The 20732-nt window shown below is 38.2% G+C and overlaps 1 protein-coding gene across 4 annotated transcripts in view; it reads left to right on the forward strand.

Moving 5' to 3' along the window:
* The window catches only part of DERA (deoxyribose-phosphate aldolase), a 128960-nt gene that overhangs the window by 58519 nt on the left and 49709 nt on the right, over positions 1-20732 (forward strand). For 3 of the 4 annotated variants that reach the window (XR_015721607.1, XR_015721608.1, XM_045781506.2), the window contains exon 6: positions 11680-11808. The exons of the other annotated variant lie outside the window; for it this stretch is intronic. Coding sequence is in view for 1 of the 3 variants with exons in the window: in XM_045781506.2 (XP_045637462.2) it covers positions 11680-11808 (129 nt within the window). In the remaining 2 variants the exon portion in view is untranslated. The remainder of the gene's footprint in view (positions 1-11679; positions 11809-20732) is intronic. 4 annotated transcript variants of the gene reach the window in all.

Genomic DNA, 20732 nt, shown 5'->3' on the forward strand with positions numbered 1-20732 from the left:
CCAGCTAAGTCTCTCTGTTCTTCCCTTCATGGCTAAAGTTCTTAAAAGAGTCATATTTACTTGTTTCTCTTGAGTCTGTACTAACCAAGATGCTAATGACCTCTTATTTTCCTATGCCCAGGGAATATTCTTCAGTTGTTTGTTTAGCGTTACCATTCAGCATCTGACACAGTACACTGTCCTCCTTCTGGAAACACTATCTTGTCATGGCGTCAGTGACCCTAAATTCTTCAGGTTTTCCTCCATGTTTCTGATTACTCCCGTGTCCCTGTGTCTTGTTTGCAATCTCCTCTGCCTCCTCTACCATCCCTGAAGTGTTGGTGGTCCTCAGGTTCTGTCCCAGCCAACTCTCCAACTTCTCCTCAAACTCTGCACTCTCTCCCTTGGAAACGTCCTGTGCTCACCCATTTCAGCCCCATTCCCTGTGCTGAAGACTACAAAACCTCCAGAGCACCAGAACCAACATCTGCCAGACTCCGGAGCTCCTGCTCTGTTTCCCCGCTAAACCATGTTGCTTTTCATGCATCATTTTTACATAAGTAGGACAGTGACTCTTGATCAAATCAGAGAATCTGACCATTTTAGAAAGAAATCCACTTAAAAATATTTGACTTGAATGCTTTCTCTTAAATACACAGTTTAATTTCAGAACCGTGATATCGGTGACTGCATAATCCTGGAGCACAGTGATGCTCCCTGGGCTGTGGAAATCTCTGACATGACCCACCCGCTGGCTAACAGTTCAGGCTGCTGTGCCTTTTGACTTCATGTATCTTTTTATTTAAACATTTTTGTTATTGTTGTCCCGCCTGGCCCTTTGCTGTTAGGCTTACCGCCAGATCCTGATTTGCTCCTTATGGCACACTGCCCTTCCCTGTCTGTACTTCCGTCAGTCTTTTCTCTTCGGGCACAGAAATGTACACCGTCTCCACCATCTAACTCATCCCTCGGAATGATAGTTTTAACTGAATAGGGTATAGGATATATTGCTGGTTCCCTGACAAACGTTTCCAAATTATTTGCCCGAGTTCCTCTCCTCCCAGAAGCTAGCCTATCCCTCCCTGAGTATATGTACTATCAGATGTTGGATGTGAGGGAAATAGACTCCTGGGCTGTGAAAATTGCTCCAGGTGATTTTGATTCCACCCCTGCCCCCCCACCATCCTGTAGTCCTAGAGAATCACTAACTTGGAGCATTTTTTTTTTTTTTAAACATACTCCTTGTTCTTGGTTCCACATAGTGTCAATGCAGGGTGATTGAAGCATTGTTGAATTTATATGTTGGTTAATTAGTACAAATAGTATTTCCTATGTGTTTCTGGTTAGTTAGCCTGGATCTGCAGTTAGCTGTAACAGAAGGCTTAAGGGATAAAGAGTTACTCTGGCAAGTTTAGCCAGAGAGTACATCTACCTCTTATGCTCTTGGGAAGAGGATGGCTTTCCTCTCCCTGGGAAGGCTGTGCCGGACTAGGAGAGAGTGGGGGCACCCAGCCATACAGCCAGCCAGCATATAAGCCAGTCATGACTGGAGGCGGTTGGACCCAGAATTGGCCCAGAACAAATATACTGTGGGGTAAGAAGGGAGCATAACTCTGGGAGACTAGAGGGTTGAAAGCAGATCTTTGCATCAGAAGGACCTTGGTTGGAATCCTGGCACTACCATTAGCAGCTGTTTTCTCTTAGGCAAGTTACTTCTTTGTATCTTCTATTCCTTCTCTGTGAAATAAGAATAATGGCATCCTCTTCACATGTTGTGATGGGGATTCAATTAGATAATGTATGTAAATCAATCATCCCGTTGCTTGGCCCAGATGAATCCCTCCATGCCAGCTGCGGTTTCTTCTCTTTCCCTCTCCTCCTTCTGGTGCTGATAGTGTGTTGTCAAGGGAAGTAACCGTAATAGTACATGTATTGAGTAAATGAAGTAGAACTCTAAAAGACTTGGATTTTAGTCTTTGTAATTTTGCTAATTTATACCTAGTCCTTGGGCAAACACTTCACTTCTCTCTGCCTCCATTTAAATAAGCTACCAATGAGGGGATAAAACTTAATGATTTCTACAGTCCTTTAGAGCTATAATGGCCTGTGATTTTATATTTGGCGTTTTCATTGTCTGGGAGTATTATTCCCTTGATAAGGACCTGTAATACAGTATTTTTTCATGATGATATTAAAGTTGACATCTAAGTTGCATTTCTTAAACAGTTCTTTGAAGAAAGCATTCACCAGAAGGGGTTCATCATCTCATAAATCTTATTGAACAGGTTTTGAAAATTAAATGCATTCCATGCTCTGTAAATACAGAGGTGTTCATTTTTTACTTTTTTATGACCTCTCTCTGCTGCATATATTTACCTTAATATATTACCAGTGACATGGAAATGGTATCAGATTCTGCCTCGTTCAGGAATCTTCCAGTTCTTTGAGCTCAGGACCTAGATCTGACTTTACTAGGTTTTGGAAACCCATCCCATGCTGGAGCACCATCAGACACAACCCCAAAGGTGGCTTCTTCTGTGACATTTTTCAGTATAGTGTATTCACACTTAGTGTTGTCACACTTAGAAATATTGTCTGTGTCCTGTATCCAGAGTCCTATTTTATCCTCTTCAGTTCCTCAGCCCTGACTTGCTCTCCTAAACTTGGTTTGTGGAATACATGCCTCATGCTATCAAGAGTTTTAGGATGAGAGAATGAAATATTTGGTCCAAGGCCACAGTGTCTGTCATTGTGTCTTATGAAGTGGATTCTGAAAATCTTGCATCTGGGCAACAATTTATTTTTCTTATTTGCTTATTTTTGTACAGGAAGGATGATAGAAAGAACATCTCTTAAGAGAAATTGGAATTTGTCTCTGTTTTGCAGAGCGGTTAATCATAGTATCTTATGAGAAAAGCAATCTCTAAATCTATGGACACTGTTTGGGGAGGAATCGCATAATCTATAATCTGTGTTTTCTCTGTTTGGGGGGTTGTTTATAACGGAGAAATTCTGGAGATACTTATGGCAGCTGTAGGCTTTTCTAGTTTTTGTTTTTAAGTCATGATTCTTTAAAACTTCAAATACTATTGACCAAAATGTGTGTGTTTTATCTCCTGTAGGTTATTTTACTACCTGGTGTTTTAGCTCATTTCTGTCTTAGTCTTACAAGATTAATTAGTTACCTTGGTGGATGAAAACTGTTCTTGAATATTTTGTGACTTTTTAAGTTTGAAAGGTTGCTGTAAATTTATAGTAAGTGTTTTACTGTACATATAATCATCTTAAGAGTTATTTTCAGGCCATTCTTGTGCAGTGTTGAACGTCTTTCTGGTACTCAAAAAATAATTGCTTAGATATATTCGTTAACAATTATTTTTTAAGTGTCTTTGATAGCATGATATATAAAAGGAAATCTACTTTATGACTTTCAGATAGGAAACATGGTCTTTAAACACTTGGATTTTTACTTAAATCATAATTTGTATTCATGAAAGCTTTACTAATCACATAGTTTTCTTTGTCTATAGCAGTGCTTTTCCAGAAAACGTAACTGATTGCCAGGAACCTCACGATTAAGAATATCCTTTCCTTCTAGGTGGAAGCTGGAGAGAAATAAGATAATTTTGAATAAAGAAAAGTAAAATGCTATAGATGCAATGTCCTGCTGACGCAGGGAGGCAGAAGGTGAGCCAGTTGTCAGCCGTTTGGGACGCTGTTTAAAACAGATGCAGCATGACCCCCTCTGCCCCTTGGACCTACATTCTCATCACACAGGCCTTTCCAAGTGTGGCTGGCTTCTCTGATTCCTGTCAGTGAACACACTCCAGCAACACAGCCTCACTTGTTTTTTCAGCTGGGAATGACGAGCAGAAGGTCGGGCTACGACCTCCATTTCTCCTCCTCAGTGTGGCACTGGTAGGAGGGATGTGAGGGGACAGACAGGAGACGACTCGTCTGCTGGCTGTGCTACTATATTGATTACGCATCCACAATGTAATATATCCTGGGTTTCTGGTACACCCACTTTTGCTACTCCTGAAAACCTCATTATAAGTCAAAACATTTATTATCAGGTTTTTAATGTGACATCACGATACCCGCCACTTCTCTGGTGTATGTGTTTTGTTATATTTTGCATTATTCTGACTAATTTGCGATCGTGGTGTTTGAATTCCATTTTCGTTTGTCAGTCATCTTTTATACTGGCCTTCTAGATTATTATTTTTCTGTTACGTGCAAGAATTATTCTTTCTTTTTTTAAAATGGGGGAATTTTTAGTTTCTGTAATGTTTGAATTTTAGCAATGAACATGGATTACATGTGAGTATGGGAGCAGAAAAATTAATAAAGACTCTAGGGAATAAGGTCATGATGTATGCAAAGATGTAACTGTAGGACGTTTACTGAAGTGTTGTTCATAATAGCAAAAAAATCTGAAACCTTAAGTATCCAATAATAGAAAAATGATTGAATAAATTATTTATAACCATGCAGTGGGAGATTGTGCGACCATTAAAAATTGTGCTACAAACCTATACTTATTAATATGGAAAGATGTCTGTGATATTTCAAGGGAAAAAAAAGCAGATTATCAAATAATATGTACCATATATAATCACATTTTTTTTTGTTTAAAAAACATAACGGTTGATAATCTCAAAAGGCCTTCCATAAGAAAAATATCTAGAGCTAAATAAATTACAGCAGTGTATGTGAAATGTGTCTTTTTAACATTTATTTTTGAATAATTTTAAACTTACAGAAAAGTTGCAAAAATCATACACACAACTATTTACTGTTCACTGAGATTACACAGTTATTAAATTCTTCCCCATTTACCTTTTGCCTTTTCATTGTCTCTTTGTGAGTATGCATATATGTGTGTGTATGCATGTGCATATATATAAAATTATGTATGTGTAATTGTTTTAATTATATGAGATTAAGTTGCAGACCTGTCGATCCATTACTCATAAATATTTCAGTGTGTATTTTCTAAAAACAAGAACACTTGCACCAAGGCACGGTACGCCATCAAAATCAGGAAATTAACATTGATATCATACTACCATTAAATCCATACACTTTGTTCATTTTGCAGATTATCTCAGTAATGTTCTTTTTTAGTTTCAGGATCAATTATTACATGTCTCTTTAGTCTTCTTCGATCTGGAACAGTCCTCAGTCTTTCCTTGAATTTGAAGAACAGGCACCTATTATTTTGTAAAATATGCTTCGTTTGGGTTTGTTTCATGTTTTTCTTATGATTAGATTCAAGTTATATATTTTGGGGAGAAATACAACAGAAGTTTTGCTTAGTTCTTCTCAGTGCATTATTTCAGGAGTCATAAGATGTTGATTTGTCCCATTATTGAATGATGTTAATTTTTAAATGGCTAAGATACTGTCTGGCAAGTTTCTCCATTGTAAAATTAATAAGTTTTTTGTGTTTTAAGAAGTACTTAATGGACTATATGAATGGAGATATTTTGAGACTGTGTTAATATCTTGTTCCTCATCTAACTTTTATTCAGTTGTTTTAGCATTCATTCATAATTCTTCTGTTATTACTCTGATAGTTGTCAAATGGTGATTTTCTAATTCCGTCATTTCTTCTATACTTATTAGTTAGTATTACCTTCCCCTCCCCCACTTTCTTTCTCTCTGTTTGTAAGAATTCATGGAGTTCTATTTTACTCAACTACTATTTTGGTACTCAGATTATCCCAGATTTGACTCGTGGGAGCTGTTTCGGATTGCTTTCCTGTCCTTTTGACATCTTTGTATTATTCGTTGAGAACTTCCCTGAATTCTTATCAAAGATATTTCAGGCTTATCTTTAACTTTTTCTGCCCAAGCTCTGGAATCATCCATTTTTCCAAGGAGCTCTGCTTCCTTTTATTGAAGACTGGTATTTAGAAACCAAGATCTGGGTGCTCAGTGTGCTCATTGTTGCAAGGCTGTGATTTCTAGGCCTTCTCAGTGGACAGATCTAGGAAACACATGCATGTTCACATATACACAGTGAACACGTATAAACACACATGCATTTATATCCATTTGTCTGTCTGTCTATTATCTATCTATATGAGAAACTATGAGTTCACACTGATGATTTCCCCATAAGCCAATATCACATGGTTATTCTTGCCCTTTCTCTTTCTATATTTATGCCCCTCTTTCTTGTCATGAGAAATCTTGTTCCCATCATCCTCAGTATATTTATTTACTTGATCAGTTGCCTTGTATGTAACAGTCTCTTGACCACGCAGGCTGCCTCCCTGGTCCAGTACCGTGCACTCAGGCTGGTTGAGCTCACCATGTCCTCCAGAACTCCCAGCCCTCACTGATGAGGATGTCCACCCCCCCCCCCCCGCCGGCCCCCATCTGGCAGCATGTGAGCCCAGAGTTTTTCAAGGCCCCAGTGACAAAGCCAGTTCCAAGTTTACCTCCTCCTTCATGGCAGCAGAGTACCTCTGCTCCCCCACCTCTCTCTGGCTGAGAGTTCCCATGAAGTGGAGTTCCAGATTGTCTTTCTAAACCAATAACAAGAAGCTGTTTGGTCTTAATTGTAACAATATAATGTTTTAGAACAAACAAAGTTTATCTTCATTTTTATAACTGCTTCTTATTAAAGGTGGATCCAAGAGAAAAACAGTTAATCGATTACCTTCATAGTCATTTAAATAACTACTTTTACATTTATTCCCATGATTTGAGATGTCTTTGAGCTCCAAAAGTAAAGATCTTCTATCCAATCTTGAGTAGAAAAATGATGCTTGGAGAGGTTCAGTAACTTTCCCATGTGACACAGCTAATTAATGGTCAAGCAAGTGGATTCAGACAAGTGAGCTTCACTACAACCTAGTGTGCTGTTCTCATCCCATCCAGAGGCTCATAGAGCAGTTTATTGATTTTTTTTTTTTTTTAGTGTATTGAATCATACAAAATTAAGTATTTTATGTTTCTGAATTATTCTGGAACTTCTCAATTTCCTCAACTTTGTTTTCCCCTAGAAGAAAATCAGGTCCTAGGGTTGTAATGCTCATCTGTAATGTTAGTCATTTGAACTAAATGGGAGTTGACATCCTTCTAGGTTCTAGGTTTTGATTATTCTATTACACTAAGTTCTTCAGTTTATTTCCTTGAGAGTGTATTTTAACAACAGTATGTGTGTGTGTGCCTGCATGTATGTGTGTGTTGGGATAGAGGCAGAAAAGTGTGGGAAATTTCATATATGAAATGTGAAGGTAACTGCCAGCTACCCCACAGGGATGTTTAACTGATGCGTAGAAAACACCGTATATTTGAAGGAAGATGCTTTGAAGACTTAGGGGGTTTCTCATTCTTTTCAGTAGCTGCTCATGAAGAGTTTTTTCGAAAGAGGATCTATTGAATTTGTTAATTCCACTGTAATTTCCTTCACATGTGTATTCCAGTAGCAATTATAGAAATCCACATCCTGCTGCTGTCCTTTCCTGCTGATACGGAGGAAAATCCACCCATTTATTTTTGCATTGTTTTGCTCATATATATTGAAAGGAAAGTGACAGTTGAGTATGTTAAAGGACGTTATGATTTGAGGTTGTCTAGGTTACATTTCAGCCATCAAGTCACTTGGATTTGCATATGTCATTTATCACTGTAATGCCAAGGTGCTTACAACTACCTGGGCCTTCTATGGCTTGTGTTGAAGTGAAGTGGTCTATTTTCCTTACATGTTAAATTTGTGAATTCTAATTATGCTTTCATGAGTATTAAAACAGTGCTTGCTCCATTTTGTTTTTCAAAGTTACTTTTGCATTTCTGGAAGTATATAAGGAAAAGTTTGGAAATCTAGTATTGAATGATTAAATGCCTACTAACTGCCTTGTTCTGGTCTAGCCATATGTATTATTTTATCTACTCATCACAAAAATATGTGAGCAAATTGAGGCTCTCTAAGTGATGAGGCTTAAGAAGATGGAACAATTCCTGTAAGTTTGCATAGCTAGCAAATAGCAAAACTCTTATCCTAGGAGTCTGGGAGCATGGGCTCCAAGTTAAAAAAAATATTTGTGATGTAGTAAACATTTTCTCCCAGCCTGCTTTCTAGGCCCCAAAGAGGTTGTGTTTATGTTCTTTAAGAAACGTAGGTCACAGTATCCCCTGCTTTTATAAGTCCCTCTCTGTCAGAACCTAATAAACACTCAGCAGTAACGGTAACAGCACCACCTCCAATGTCAGCAACAGGGAAACAAGTAGCTGACATTCCTTGAGGATTGGCCTATGTACCAGAAACTGTCCTTAGCACTTTATATATAAGAGCCTATTTAATGCTTAAAATAACTCCGTGAGGTGTGCATACCTCTATTATCCCCATTTTATTGAAGAGGAGACAGAGACAAAGTTTAAGAGTTAATTGCCCAAATCAGACAACAAACGAGTTTTGGAACTGGAGTATGAACCCAGGTAAGTGGGACACCCATGCTATTGTCCCACACCATACCAGACTTCTCAGTAAATATTTGTTATACTAAAATTATGAGTTGGAAACTAATGAAACCAATTCAGATTAAGTTAAACGGAAAAGGCATCTATTGGGAGGACATAGAGTAGTTCACCGAGTCAGTAAGAAGCCTAGAAAACCAGGCTTGGAAAACAAGCAGGACTTGGGACGCATGGGTGGCTCAGTCCGTTGGTCCTCTGCCTTTTCTTAGGTCATGATCCTGGGATTCTGGGATCAAGTCCCCCATTGGGCTCCTTGCTCAGTGGGGAGTCTGCTTCTCCCTCTGCTTGCTGCTCACCCTGCTTGTGCTCTCTCTCTGACAAATAAATAGATAAAATCTTTAAAAAAAAAAATAAAGAAAACAAGCAGGACGATGAAAGACTGGGGAGCAGAGAATACAGCCGGACGTGCTGCGGAAACGGTGATTATAGGGCCACTTCTGGTGCTGCCGCCACTGGCCAGCATAGGTACTGCTGTGTTGCTGCTGGTGGCCCCTGGGTCATGGGGCTCTTGGATCTGCTGCCCTCAGTGATGCTGCAGTAGTAATACTAATGAACATCCTGACTGCACTGTCATCTTGGCGTCACTCAAGAAGATTCAGAGGCCCAGGTAGAAGCATTTGCTGGATGGAGCCCAGGTCACGTTATATAAAGGACAGGTTCAGTATGCTTTTTGATTGAATTGTTCTGGTGTACTCTGAGTGAAATAGTAACAGAAAAAAATGGCAACTTTCCAGTGTGGAACTCTAAAGATTAAGATACTTGCTCAGAAAAACTTGACCCTGTTATGTGGTGAACTAGGTCAGTAAAATGATTTGAGGCGTCAAAAGTTAGAGAATGAGAAGGCACCGGGTTGCGTATTTGTCTAAATCTGGTTACGCTCTGAGTGACCAGTTTGGATCATGGATTACAGAGCATCACTTCCAGGTGGCTGATGATTGAGTCATAAAATACATCTTTTTTTTTTTTTTCTGGTTAATTTTAATGGTAGGTGAAGAAATTGACTGGGTATCAAAAGGTAATACTCTTTAGAAAAAGGCTGATAATTTTGTTCATAAATATGATTGGGATCACTGGTTTAAGAATTTTGTACAGATCAGACTTCACCTCAACAAATGTTGTAATAAAACATCCTGAAGCCTTATCTGATGACTCACTGGTTGTAAGCACTAATCCATATAACAAGATTTTGGTGCAGTACAAGGAGTTGGGTCAGGCCATGAATAAGATTTGGCTTTTATCACGCAACACTTAATTGAAACTCATTTTACTAGAATTTTGAGCTTAAGAATCATGGTTAAACTTTCTGAGTGCTTACAATCAGCCAGACAATGTGTAGAGTACTTTGTATATATACCTTCCCTTTTAATCCTCATAATAACCCTATAAAGTAAGTATTATTGTCACTTCAAGGAGGGGACTGAGGCTGAGAGAATAAGTTGCCCAAGGTCATGCACGAAGGGATGGAGTTGGGTTTTAAATCCACGTTTGTCTGCCTCTCGAGCCTGCTTTTGATGGCAACACTGTACCGTGGAAGAAAAATCATTAATTAAGTCACAAGTTAACTCTGGGTTAGCATTCTTGAATTTTCAGATCAAGAGATTTCCTTGCCACTAGTTCTTAGCGAACAACTTTCTGTTTTTAGATTCAGTCACTCGAGGAATGTCATTCCATCCAAGATTCGTTCCCTGAGTTAAAAGAATATAAATTGTTATTGCCGCTTAGTCTTTGCTGTCTATACCATTCTCACACATGTCATATTGGATGTGTGGGTGAGATGACTTCTCATGATTTGGGGAGGATGGGCAGGGTGAGGTAGGCAGGGTGGCATCTCAGATCATCTCTAATGCTCCAAACCACTGATTATTAGGGATTTGTGAAAATATTCAGTCCTTTCTTGAAAAACCTTCTGTGGGTGCCATCTCTTGACTGTGACAAACACTAAAACTTACCAAACATCCTGTAAGAGAACACTTGCTTTTATTTGTGTTCAGTTTTCACTTTGAGCTTCAAGTTAGGTTCAGGTTTTCTTGGATTGGGAAGCCAGATTTTCTTCACCTTGTTATAATTTTCGTGGTTTTAACTGAGTTTGCTGATTTGTGACTAATTTTTAGTCTTTTACATGTACTTTAGTAAACCTATGAATTAAGGAATTCTCATGTCTGCATTCAAAACTGCTTACCCTAACCCTAACCCTTACCATGTTTCTTTCCCGCTCAGTTTCGTCTATGTGCTTATATCCTATAAAATATATACAGAGGAACAAAAAAGCCCTTATAGTCATGATAGTGTGGTAATAGCCCAAGTTTAAGACCCGAGTGCAGCCAACCTGATGCAGGGTCAAAGCCAAAATCCGCTGGTATCATGACAGAAGACTATGGTAATTTTTCAAAAATTTCATACTCATTAAACTGATTTTATTTACTAAACATCTGTCAATTTTGTTTGAATATGATGTTTTCCCCTTGATTCTTTTTTTGTTGTGGAGTGTTTTTTGTTTTTTTTTGGTATATGTATATTTTTAATTAAGCTGCTTTCAGGGTGCTATGTGAAGCCCTCAAAAGCCAGATTTGGTACTGGGTTCAGGGGTTAATAGATTCAAGACTGTACCTGCGAGTCTCTCTACAACTGGTTTTGTGCACATACATCTAGCAAACCTGGCTAGGCTCAGTGCTTTTTGTCAGATATTGAGACACATGCCCTGTCAGATAGTGGGGAAGGCGGTTATGTCTTTATTGTCATTAGCAGAGCTCTCAGGAAAGGCCTGCTTTATATTCTAATAAGAGAACTTATTATGTGTGAATGGAAGAATTAATAAGGACCTGACGATTTTTTTTCTTTAGTTTGCAAAGTGGTACACCCCCACGTATGGTAGATAAATGTCTCTTTTCTCGTAAGTAATCAACATATGGGAGAGGTAGAAATTATTTGTAATTTGTATGTCATTATAATGATATTTAAAAAGCTGTGTGGCTCTGGACCTTGGGCAGGGGCTTAGAAAGTTCCACGGTAGCAAACTAAGCATTTCTTGTAACAGGATGTGAACGGCAACAGAACGCTCTAGGCGATATTAAATTGGGGTGATTTTTAGAAAGTGACAAATGTTTTATGTTTCCTAAATCCGAGATGGGTTCTACCAGCTGTATATGGCTGCCAAGTTATGTTATCACTTGCCTGCTTTGTAACTGCTTCAATTATTACCCCCCCCAGCCCTGTATGATGAGATTCGTCAGTTTCGCAAGGCCTGTGGGGAGGCTCATCTCAAAACCATCTTAGCAACAGGAGAACTTGGATCTCTCACTAATGTCTATAAAGCCAGTATGATAGCAATGATGGCAGGTAAGTGTTCTATATTCAAATGATGATAGCTATTGAATTGATTTTTTTAGGAGAAATAAGTAAGCGAAAAGATTTGGCTAGTAGCTAAAAAGTGCTAACCACTTGGAAATTTGGGTGAGAGGACTCAGATATTTTGTGAATACGTGTACAGTGTGAAGTGGTCACAAACTTGGCTTTCTTGCACGTTTTTTCTGGCATTTCATTGCTGCACTATCCTTGTAAGGCAGTAGATGGCTCTCTTGTTAGTGAATTGCCTTCTTGTTATTCTTTGATTATTCATTCATCAACATATGTTAGGCAGGAATTTCTTTAACTCTGACTTATTCCTCTCTGTGAATTTAAGTGTTTGATTTTTTCAGAGACGTGTATCTGCACTGTCTCAGGCAGCCTGTGCTTTTGTTTGTGTTAATTTTTCTTTTTAAATGTAGTGCAGTATCATTGCTTTTTATACTTTCAAATGCAGGTTGACTTATTCTTCCTCTCCTTGAACAGCAGGCCTGTCCATTCATACATCCAAGCTTGAAACCTGGGAGTCAGGCTTGATTCCTTCTTTTCCTCGTCTTCCCTCAAACCAGTGAACGAGTCTGGAGAACTCAATCTCTTCACTGTTATCTAACCCATCTTCTCTCCATCCTGCGTGCTGCTGTCTCCGGCCATTGCCGTACCCCACATGGATCACTTCAGTCTCCTCACTACTCTTCCTGTCTCTGCTTTTGTCCCCTTCCAATCTGTTTCCCACACTGTTGCCAGAGTGGTCTCTTAAAAATGCTAATTGGGTTTTGGTCCTGCTTGCTTAAAATCCTTCGGTGGCTTAGCCAGTCAGAGACAAAGGAAGATACCCATGCTGCTGTCCACTGGAGCTCATATTTGCCAGCAGGGCATCTCAGAAGCCGGTGGCCTTTACGTAATCTTGCCACCAAAGGATTCTTTTAAAACATAAGAAAAGGTGAAGGTGTAGGGCAAAGGAGGAGAGAGGTGGCAGAGGGAGCAGCCTTCTCTTCAGCAAGATGTGAGGGAAATACAGTTCCCTTCCATAAATAAGAAACAACACACACACACAAGGTCTTCACCAGCAGCTGCACTCTCCACCCCCCTGCCCCTACTCTCACATCACTGTCAGGGAATCAGGGTCACCCCACAGGGCACCCAGCCTGTGCACTCAAAAACCAAACATCCTTCAGTGGCTTCCCTTCATCATCAAGGTAAAACATAAATTCCTTCAGCCTGATTTTAAGAAAAGGTCCTTCTGAAGACCCTGCCCACGCCTCTGCAGGCGCCTCATTTCCCTTCACACCATATGCTCCCGCTCTATGACATTCCTCGTCGTTCTCTGCGGATGGCACCATCTAAACCTTTCAAGGCTTCCTGCATGCTGTGCCCCCTGCCTGGATGCCTTTTGCGCAAGTAATTCCTTCACATCTTTGGCTTCAGCACAGGTGTAATTCTTTCAAGAGCATTTCCCCAATACTGCTTCCTCCCTCACCACCTGGTGCAGTATCTCTTCTGTGTGCCCCTCTATAGCATTCCATCAAACCTCTATCAGATGACCTATCACACTATCTGTGTGATGGAGTATTGAATTTCGAGGCACCCTACCAGTGGCTCCATAAGTGGGTGAAGATACATGACTTCTCAGGTCTTCAATCAGGGCCTCTATTATAATCCCCCTCTAGAACTTTAGAGTCATGTCCTTTTTGAGTACTGTGAGACCTAGCCTCATTCCCTGGAACTCTACTGAAAATCAGTCTGCGAGGCATTCATGGAGCTATTGCTCTGGTCATTGCCCCTGTATCCAGATGATCTCTGCTCAGGTTGTCTCATTTCGAGCACAGTCTCTGAAAATCTAAGGATGGGGAGGAATGGAACACATTAAACAGTGGGTCATCTGTTACGTTGGTATTTCAAAGGTCCACAGTAATTGAAGCCTCGCTGCACCTCCCATGAGCCTGGGTGAAGCCTCTTGGAGTCCTAGGTAAACAGGTAACTCCCTTGTCATGCTCCTTGCCAGGACGAGGGTAGCATAGAGTGCTGTGATCCAGGTCACAATGAAAGTATATTCTTTCTGGGAGGTCAGCCAACCCTATTCTCCTCACTGCACCTACTGCTCATGATAGGAGCGTGGTATTAGGTCATCATGCCAGGAAGTCCCTGTTCTACCCTCCACCCCACCCACCCACAGAAAAAAAGATGTGAGTAAGAACATGCTTTCCACTGTCTCTTCCTGTCTGCTTGTATCCCTGTCCATGTTGTTGCTTATCTCTTTCATTTCTTCACTTAAGCAGTGTCTGTTGAGTACTTACTATGGGTCCTAAAACTTGTATTTGGGGTGTGCTTTACCAGATACTTTAAAATAATATTCCTTAATCTTCACATCAACCCTGTGGTTGATGAAGAAAGTTAAAAAGTGACTTGTCTAAGGTCACAAAGCTAATAGACCACATAGAGTCATTATTTGAATCTGGGTCTTCTGGCTCCAGGATTATTGCTTTCTCTGCTGTAACACAGCTGTCTCCCAGGGCACTGTGCTTGACCTCATAATGAGTTAAAGACATACACAGTCTTTGCAAGGCATAATAAGTGAAAGCATCCGGCATACTTCCTGGCCCATAGTTTCTGGCTCCTATTCTCTTAAGAAGGTATATAATAGAAATGAGGTATGTTTTGAAGAATTTTTTAAAATTTTGGACTAAATTTACATTTATGTAAGTTACAGCTCTACTTTGGCATTTTTTATTGATTTTTTTTTCCTTAAAAATCAACTTCATTGAGGTAAATTTACACACATTGCGGTGCTAAGCGTCCAATGTGATGACTTTTTACAATTCGTATTTTCGATCATCCCAGAAACATCCTTTGTGACCCTTTGCTTTCAGTTCTACTCTTTTTACTTCTGCCCCAGCTGCAGTCCGTGCTCTGATTTTATCACCATAGATTGGCTTTGCCAGTTTTAGAACGTCATATAGTTATATAGTATGTACTCCTTTGTGCTTATTCTCCCTCCACCCCCGAGATAATAGCTGTGAGATCTATCCATGTTGTTCTGTGTATAAGGAGTTTGCTTAGGGGTATTCCATTGTACAAATATACTGAGTTCCCAAACTTATTGATGTAACATTTATAATATTCTGATGTCTATAGGGTCTGTAGTTATACCTCTTTTTTTACTTCTGGTGTTGTCATTTTTGTTTTCTTTCCTGTTGTTTTTTTCCTTCTTTTTTTTTTTTTTTGGTAGAAAAGAGTTTTGCTAGAGGTCTGCCAATTTTATGAATATCTTTTCAAAGAGCCAATTTTTTGCTTTTTTTTCATTGTCATTGAGTTAAAAAACACTTCTAATTTCCCTTGTGATGTCTCTTGATATTTAGAATGTCGTTGGAGTATAAAGAATAAACCTTTATACTGGGGCACTTCAATACATAAAGCAAATATTAACGGACATAAAGAGAAATCGACAGAATGTTTAATTTCCAAGTATTCTGTGCTTTTCTGGGTATCTTACTGTTATTGACTTATAATTTAAAATTCTGTTATGCTCAGGGAATATCCATTGTAAGGATTTTTTGTCTTTTGAAATTAAAGAGATTTATAGCCCATTTTTCTGGTATATTTAAGTATATGCTTCCAGTGCACTTGAAAAGAATGTCATATATTTGCAGATATTAATGGTAGTATTCTCTAAATATCAAGTAGGTCAAGTTGGTTGATCATATTTTCCAGATCTGGTTTTGTTTTATTTTGTTTTGGTCTACTTATTCTATTTATTAACAAGAGACTGGTTTGTTAAAGTCTCCAAATATGATTGTAGGTTTGTCTACTTATACCTTTAGTTTTGTCAGTTTTTTCTAAATGTATTTTGGAGCTTTGATATTAAGTATATACACTTTTAGGATTGTTATGTTTACCTGTTGAATTGATGCATTCATTATGACATGTCCCTCTTTATCTCTGGTACTAGTACTGTCTGAATGTCTGCTTTGTCTGGTATTAATCCAACCACACCAGCTTTCTTGTGTGTTTCTTACCATTTGCATGGCATATCTTTTTTCCATCCTTTTTTATGAAAAATATATATATGTGTGAAATCTATAACCCATCTTTGGTTATATATTTAAAGCTGTCTCTTGTAGGCTTTTTTTTTTAATCCATTGTGAGAATCTGTACTTTTTAATTAGAATGTTTTGTTCATTTTCATTTCATACAATTTTTGATATGATAGGAGTTAAGTCTGTCACCTTGCAATTAGTTTCCTATTTGTTCTGATCCATTTTTTGTTTTTTGTTTTTTCCTGCTACCTTTTGGGTTCATTAAGTATTTGATAACATTTCATTTTAATTTTTTTTCCTGTTGGCTTTTTATCTACAGCCTCTTTGTACTTTTCAAGCAGTTGCTCAGTTATAATATGCATCTTTAACTTACCACAGTTTACATAGATTTAGTATTGTTTTACTTTATATATCATGTGTTATGAATGTAAGAACCTTAACAATAGTTGCATTTATACCCTCTTTAGTCCTCTGAATTATTTTAGTGTTCTTTCACCTATTTATAAGCTCCTCCTTAATATGATGTGATTTTTGTTTTAACAGTCATTTGTCTTTTAAGGAAATTATAAGACAACTAAGCAAAACTAGTCTTTTATATTTTTTCACACATACATCATTTCCTTCTTTATTCCTTCTTGCAAGTCTGCTGGTGACTAATTCTCTTAGATTTTTTTTCATCTGAAAATGTCTTCATTTTACACTCATGTTTCAAGGATTGGTGAATATGGTGTTCTAGGTTACAGTTTTACTCGTTTTTCAGTACTATAAACATGCCATTCCATTTCTTGGAATTCCACTTTTCTTGTTTTCCTGTAAGTAGTGTTCTTCTTACTCTGGCTCTGGTCAATCAGTGTTTTCTCTTTATCTTTGTTTTTCACTAGTTTGACCATGATGTGCCTAAATATGGTTTTCTTTGTATTTATCCTGCTTTTAGTTTGCTAAACTTCTTGGATTTGTAGGTTGATGTTTTCCACCCAGTTTTGGACATTTTATCATTATTTTTTCAAATATATTTTCTACCCCATTTTATCTCTTTTCCCTTCTAGGACTCTAAGTACGTGAGTGTTAAGATATTGTCCCATAGGTTACTGAAGTCCTGTTTATTTTTTTATTTTTATTTTTTTAAAGATTTATTTATTGATTTTAGAGAGCAAGAGCATGAGTGGGAGGGGTAGAGAAGGAATCTCAAGCAGATTCCTCCCTGAGCACAGAGGCTGATGCGGGGCTTGATCTCACGACCTGAGTTGAAACCAAGGGTCTGCACCACTCAGGCACCCCCTGTTCAATTTAATTTTACTCTTTTCTCCTCTCTCTGTTCTTCTGATTGGTTAATTTACATGAATCTTCAGGTTCATTGATCCTTATTTTCCATCTCAAAATTGTTCTTAAGCCCATCTAGTGAAATTTATGCTATTGTACGTTTTCAGTTTTAGAATTTCCATTTGATTCTTTTGTAGGGATTTTCATTTCTCTGCTGATGTTCAACATATTTTCACTCATTGAGATCATATTTTCTTGTAAGTCTTTGAACATATTTATAGTGGTTGATCAAAAGTCCTTACCTGCTACTTTATATATCTGGATTATCTCAGGGTCTGTATCTTGAGCTGCCAATTTTCCAGTACCTGAAGATAGTTGCCTCTTATATTTTGCTCAGCTGTATGGTTGTTTGTAGCAGGAGGGTAAATCTGGTACAATTTATTCTGTTGTGTCTTCATGTCTTTTGTTTTCTCATTAATTTAGCATGAAAACCTCAAAAGGAAAGGTGTTTTACCATTTACATTCATAATAGTTATCTTGTAATATTCATAGCCATTTAGATTATTGCAGAACAATTCTCTGGAGAGTAAGCTAGAGTTATGTAACTGTATTAGTCTGATAGCACATATCATTGTAAATAAAAAGTTAACCTAGGTGTTCGTATTTTTGGTCAATTAAATGTTTACTAGCTTACTTTTGGTTTAACTTGGTTTAGGAATCTTTCAGAATGTTTTAGGGGAAGGAGCCATAGGTCATGGGAGTTGGAAGACCTGGATTCTTATTCATAGTTTATGACTTTAAGTGAATCAATTAATCTGATTATCAGTTCAAATGAAGTAGTGTGTATGGCTGCATTATAAAACGTAAAGTAAGTACTTTGCAAGTTATTAAAAAATATCAGCATACCTTCCTACGCCATCCTACCTCAGTCAGGAAGGAAACATAATTGAATCTTTTTTTTTTTCTAGACTATTACAAGGCATTATTCAGACTATCACTTTTCATAACCATCTGGTGTAGCTGCAGGAGATAGAATATATTGAGCTGGATTCCATTCTGTGCTGATCTCAAAGCTTATTAATATGTTAGTAGGATTGTTTAGTGAATCTTAGGTAGGACCTTGTTTTGCCAACTTTTGCCTCTGTCTTAAAAAGTAAAAGTTTCAAAAGAGTCTGATTAGTTGAGAATCACCATTAGATGTGACCTAGTTAATTCTTTTATGCCACACTTCTCAGCTATGGTTATTTGTCATATCTCCTAATTCTTTAACTCTGGAAAGTATAGCAGGCACCTTAGCTCTTTAGATGTGTATCAGAGTAAAATATTTAACTGGAGATCACTTACTCAGCAGCCATAAAGATCCAGAACCAAGCCAGGAACCAGGAGGAAAAAAAAGAAAGAAACCATTTCAAAGAAATGAAATATACATAATATAATCTATAGTGCAGCAGTACTAATAGAAACATTTCTTGAACATTTACTGTGTGACAGGTACTATTTTTAGGACTTTACGTATATTTACATTTAACCTTCACAGTGACTCTCTGAAGTAGGTACCTTTCTATGGCAAAATGGGAACATCAGTTAAAAAGGATTTTTTGTTGCAATTCTACATGGTCATTATTGATATTTGGAAACATTCCAGATACTTCTGTCTTTGTTCCATCGTTTCCTCTGTCTGTTAGAGCTTTCTCTTCTCCTCTTAGCTGTGTTTAAAGATTTAAATATAATTTTCATCCTTTGTCATATCTCCCCTTGATCCTCTAGAGGCAGAATTAATTGTTCATAGCGTCGTGCTCCTAGGACAGTTGTAAATACCAGTACCATTTGTCATATAGTATCATCATCCATTGTTTTACCTGTTGAGTCTTTTGCAAAACTGTGAGCCTTCCTGAGCCAAGGACTATGTCTAACTTACTTATATTTCTCTGTGATTATTACTATGCCTGGTATCTAAGAGAGCCTAGGAAAATATCTTGAAGTACACGAATGAATACATGGATAGGTGGATGAATGAATGAGAAAGAGATAAGGAAAAGTAAAAACAGGCAAAGTAAACGCTGAAGACCTAGACTCATCTTTCCAGATGTGCCACGACGTTGTAGAGTTTGGACATGTTATCTTGAGAGCCAAATTTTACTTTAATTGAACAGAAAGATAGTTTATACTGTTGACAAGGAGATTATGTATTCGACGCATCGTTTGGATGACCTAAGCAGTGGTATGACATATAAAAGGTTTGAGTGGCTTTGGGGCTAAGAAAGGACTAAAGAAAACTTTCTGCCTTGGCTTTTTTTTTTTTTTTTAAGATTTTATTTATTTATTTGACAGAGATAGACAGCCCGCGAGAGAGGGACCACAGCAGGGGGAGTGGGAGAGGAAGAAGCAGGCCCCTAGCGGAGGAGCCTGATGTGGGGCTCGATCCCAGAATGCCGGAATCACGCCCTGAGCCTAAGGCAGACGCTTAACGACTGAGCCACCCAGACGCCCCTCTGCCTTGGCTTTTTGGCCAAAGAAAATGGATCTGATTTTCACATTACTGGCAATGTGGTGAGAGAAATGCAAATAAAGGAGGAGGGGAGGTAGGAGTAAGCAATTCAAAGGGAGTATAATCAGGAAAGAGAAGCAAGAGCCATATTTTTTCATCAGACAATCCAAGAACAAGGTGATAGGAGGTAAGATAGAAAGGGAAACATGCTTATAGAAAAGAGAAGTCTAAAGGTGGTCCGTCTACTGCTACGGGATTTCAGCCCCGCAAACGCGCACATTAAGAATAATGCCAGAATGTAGAAAAGTGGCTTTATCTTTCAGTAGCGGTGGACTGTTCACACACACGCAACAGCTAACAAGCTCCGCTCTGAAGTTATTCTAGACCTTATCTTCAGAAAGAATGCAGGCATGATAAATAAGGTTGGAGTAGAAAAGCACTAAAGATGCAATCATAATGTCATCAGGTTTGAATTGCTGATGAAGATCTGTGGGAAGAGTACGAACACAAAAATATGGGGCTTGAGAAAAGCAGACCTTGAAGGAATGCAAAATGAGTTTTGAACTTGGCTGGAATTTTGTAATGTATAGGAAATCAAAAATGAAAAAAAAGTAGGAACCAGGGGAGGGGATATTTGAAATTCAACCCAATAAGATCAGAGTAATTCAGAAACAATAAGATGAAGCAGAGAAATAAAAGAAAATACAAGGGAAGCCATTAAAAAAATAAAACGAAGGGGAGAGAGTAAACAGTGGGAAACCTGTTATGACTGAAGGAAACCAAAGCTCTAAAAGAAATGCTGTGATTAGTAGCGAATTAATATCTAAGACTTCTAAAAAACCGTTTTTAAAATTTGAAATAGAAATCAAATAGTAGAGTAAATGACAGTGTAGATATATTTTTCTAAAGTCACACTGAGTCCTTCATCTTGGGCTGCAAATCTTTGTATACTCAAGAAGTATTGATCCAGATGGCACATCTAAACCCCTGTGGTGATCCAGCCTGGTTTTCTCATTTTGGGGGTTTTTAAAAATAAGATCTTGCCTTTCATAGGAAAAGCATTTAATTTATGAAAAGGTATGCTACAGTTGAAAGTTCACCACTGGGGAAAGCATAAGAATATAGATGTGTATTGG

Source organism: Ursus americanus, chromosome 25 (genome assembly GCF_024610735.1).
Source record: "Ursus americanus isolate L20-20 chromosome 25, mUrsAme1.1.p, whole genome shotgun sequence".
NCBI classification, from domain to species: domain Eukaryota; kingdom Metazoa; phylum Chordata; class Mammalia; order Carnivora; family Ursidae; genus Ursus; species Ursus americanus.